The sequence below is a fragment of the Debaryomyces fabryi genome (genome assembly GCF_001447935.2).
Source record: "Debaryomyces fabryi strain CBS 789 chromosome Unknown contig00314, whole genome shotgun sequence".
In the NCBI taxonomy this organism is placed as follows: Eukaryota; Fungi; Ascomycota; class Pichiomycetes; order Serinales; family Debaryomycetaceae; genus Debaryomyces; species Debaryomyces fabryi.
This window is the reverse complement of record NW_015385740.1, coordinates 1-4,154: the sequence shown is the minus strand read 5'-3', so window position 1 is coordinate 4,154 and position 4,154 is coordinate 1. Positions and strand designations below refer to the sequence as shown.

At 33.3% G+C, this 4,154-nt stretch overlaps 1 protein-coding gene across 1 annotated transcript; it reads left to right on the top strand.

The window, feature by feature from the left end:
- Nucleotides 1-276: 276 nt before the first annotated feature.
- AC631_05876 (uncharacterized protein) lies at nt 277-4,143 on the top strand (the record flags this gene model as incomplete). The annotated part of the gene is made up of 1 exon (XM_015614705.1): nt 277-4,143. A coding segment is annotated over one exon (3,867 nt), but the record flags the coding sequence as incomplete, so codon positions are not given.
- Nucleotides 4,144-4,154: the final 11 nt, after the last annotated feature.

The following is a 4,154-nucleotide window of genomic DNA, read 5'->3' as shown; positions in this document are numbered from 1 at the left end:
GTGTATGAAAGGGTAGTATAAGTATGAAATCGAAATTTTGGTTCAAAAATTTCCTATACAATGCTGCAGGTCCCCCGCAACCAGAATCGAATCTGACTCAATCAATCACGAGGCCCGAAAAACCTAAATTTTAAGGGATTTAGTTAAACACACTGCGAATTCGAGTTATATCAATCCTTGTTATATTTTCATTCTACACGAATCGATGTTGACTTGGAAGCCTACCGATGTATTCTTAAGAGGAATAATTGTCAAAACTTTTTTACCATTGAAAAGTATCCTAGAGTTAATGATGATAATTTGAAAAGTTTATATCCTGGTGATGAAGTTTACATATTTGAGATAACTAGTAATAATAAATGGGGAAGAGGTTATGCAGTAACCTTACCATTTCCAAATGATTTCAGCATTACTTCAGTTAAACTTGATGAGATTCCGACTCAAAATATTTCTGCTTCAGTATTTCCAATGAATTGCGTTAAAATATTAGAGAAAATACCATTTTCATCGGAAGTTCATAAGGCCAAAACCCATGCTCTGGATACCAGCAAATCAGTTGAGATGCGTATGCCACTATTTCCCATAAAAGCTGTAAACGAAACCAATTGCTTTATAAAAGTGATTAAGGATGCAATTGAGTTGTTGACATCACATATATTTACGTTTTATTCAATTGGAAAGTTTCACTTATTTTATGAATTATCGCTGATATATTATGATTTGTATGAATTAAGATTTAAATTACTTCATGATATCTTAACATTAAGAGAAACTAAAATGGCAAAAAGCTCCGTGATCCACTTATTGAATAAAATTCCCAAGGTTCTCGCTTCGGAATATGAGGGATTGTCATTCCTGCTGAATGGTTCTAGTAAAGAAAATATTGATACTTATGGATATAATGCTATACTACCCAGAGATATATTGACAGGTGACCTTCTCTCGTATTCTAATTCTATTCCTCTGAAAATCGCGTTCGATCAGCTACTATGTTGCCTTCCTCCGGAGAATCTCACTAATATGCATCTTGAGGAACCCGGATTTACTTTAACCACTAAATCCAAGAAGATTTATTCTCAAAAATTGCAATATGATGTGTTATTAGATTTGAAATCTTTTCAAGCTTGCTCAAATTCTCATTCTACCACATATATAGGGATCATAATATATTTCTATATTTGCTGTAACAGAGACAGAATAACGGAAACTTTTGCAGTTAGAGTTAATCATCCATCCTCAAAAAATGATCTTGAAACAATGAATACTGCATTATTTAAGAATCTTCTATTAAATGAAAATTCAGGAAATGTTTATTTGGTAGCACAGGTGGTAGAGGAAATTGATTTGAGCGTTAGGGGTTTGAACAAGAACTCACTGCTTGATAAAAGCAGGCAGAGGGTAGCTGTTGGAGTAGCCGATATTAGCAAACTATTTTCCAATGAAGCAATGGAATCATCATACGAAAATTTAGTACACATGCAACTTTTTGAACCATCTATTGATCCTGTTGTCGAATTCGAACACGATCAAGTTGATAATGGTGTTGAAAATGGATGGGGTAAAATGGTGGATATAATACCTGAAGGACCAGATACCGATAATACATTTAGCCTGAAATTTAAAGGACTAGCTGTAAGTTTGAGATGCATTAAACATCAATTCGAACTAGATATGAATAGCACACTGAATAGAATTCCAAATATTCAACCAATTCATTTCTATCCGTTAGGAGAATATGAATGCCTTTACCTAATAATGGGTGAGATTTCTTTAGTGGAGAACGCCCAAAAGAATGCTTTATTGACAATGAAAGTAAGCGCTCCAGAAGGAGATTTAGTTTTTGGAAATGGAAGCGAGAATTGTGTGAGAGATTGGCAATTTGTGAGTACTGGTACAAATAAATATATAGGAGAGATTTTGAGAATCAATGGATTTTCTCCAGAAAGCGTTAAAAGACACGAGTACGTTCTATTCTCTTTATATGTTAATGGCGAGCTCACTGCAGAAAGTACATTTCTGTTCAAGACTGGAAGTGGTCTAATTTTAAATGATACCGAAAACTGTTCAGTTGAACTATTTTCTATCATCGATAATTCGACCATTGCGAATATCCACATATCTACATTTTATGTCGGTAAAGTTCTTAACTCAGATATTAATGTTAATAATGTACTTCAATATGAAGATTATTTCAAAAATGGAGATATGGGAATTCGTCAATTGTTAACGAAGCTTGTTGAATTCCACCAAATAGAATTACATCAATTGGTTAGGTATTTTGATGAATTATTGAAAGCATTATTTTCGATTGCTGATATTTCCACGAAGCAACCACAATCTGAAACTCAGCAGAGCTTGAAAAGTTCTACCTTTAGTGCAATTGTCTATATGCTAGATACTGTTTTCAAGAATGATAGCTTTTCATACTTAGTTGCGATTTTTACAGGCAGAAACACTTGTTTACCACCAATTGGGACGTTCATCATGGAAAATATTTCGAAGATTTTATTTCAAGCAGAAACGAATTGGACAACAACTTCTATTCGAGTTTGTAGAATAGTTTCTATTCTTATGAATTTTGCCATAAAATCTGATAATTCACCAGATCTTGATGAATATTTAAAAACTTTGGGAAATATAAGCGAGTCAGGTGCATACTTCCTTTCTTTGAAATCTGATTCCTACATTGATAGTCAAGTACTGATTATTGGTTCACTTCATGATATTTTATCTGATGATATTAACATAGATGATATCGAAACTATGAAATTGATTGTGATATTTATAGATTCAATTGGTGTCAAAGGGTTAGGAATTGATGATGTTTTATACATAACCAACAAAGTTTACATTAGCAACAAAAATTCTAAGACGGAGAATGCCCATAGGGTTATTATCAGTAAGTTGCTATTAATTCATCGCTTATTTTTTACGAAGATCATAGAAGAACCCATAACATGTAAAATTTTACTCACAAAATCAGTCGAATGGGCCATGGAAGTCCTACAAGGGCAAACAGATGTTGCTGCGTCAAGAATAGCCTGCAGTATATTAAATTGTGTTTGTACGCTCCTATGGAAGGTAGCCACTAAAGAGAATCAAGAAGAAATTACATTATGCCATTCGTTGGGCAAATTACTTCCTAGTATCTCAAGGGCAATAATTAAGTACGAGAGGTTTACAAGAGAAAATGGGTTTTACAAACCTAAACATAAATTCGGACTTTTATTTCCAAGCGAATATCCATTCATAGAAGCCCCAGTTGATCCAATCATTAAGGAGGAGGTTCTCGTAGAAATTCAGGTCGAATTGTCAACTATTTTTTGTTTTATTGCAAGAATTGGAAAAACAGTTAGTGGAGATGGTGGGTTTGAAGCTATTTTAAGAGCAGAGAATGAGGCAGACTTTTTTGATTCTTCAAAGTATTTGCTTGATGATTTCCAAAGTAAGGACCTTATTGATTTACTCTTCGCTGTTAATATTATAAGAAGAGGAAAATTCATACCAAACAGTAAATGGTTATCGCTATATTCTTTATTGATTGAAGGCTGCGTAGTTTCTTTAGAACTTATAAAGCCTCTTCTTCATGCTTATTTTATTCCGTCTTTTGAAAGCCAAAAAAATTTTAATATAATCATTTGGGGTAATTTTCTTAAGTCTCTATTACAGTTGGCTGTTGCTACCCCAATTTCGATTGAATACTTACCAAAGACTCCTAAACAAGCATGTTATCAAATAACCGGTGAAATTCGAGATAAAATTGCTTCCATGCTTTATGAATCTTGGAATTTATTAGGAATGGATACTGATGAAGAAGTTTTCAAGACATTCCATATTAGTCGATTAGGAGGTTATCAGATGAAGTTCATAAATACACAGTACTGTGTTTTGCATGATTTAATGTTATTTGCTTTGCAAAATAATTCAGAGTGTCAAGCGGTCGCTGCTAAATTATTGTGGTCCATTACAGTCACGTATTTTATTGAGAAGAAGTCAATTATTGATGTTGAAAGACAGTCTCTCCTTGGATTACGAGATATTTATTATAATAATGTATATAAGCCAGGTTCATTGGAGCAACAGAAATTTATGGAAGGATTGAAACAGATCATTACAGTAGGATGTGAAAGTGAAGCTATTGAGGTTTTTAAAAA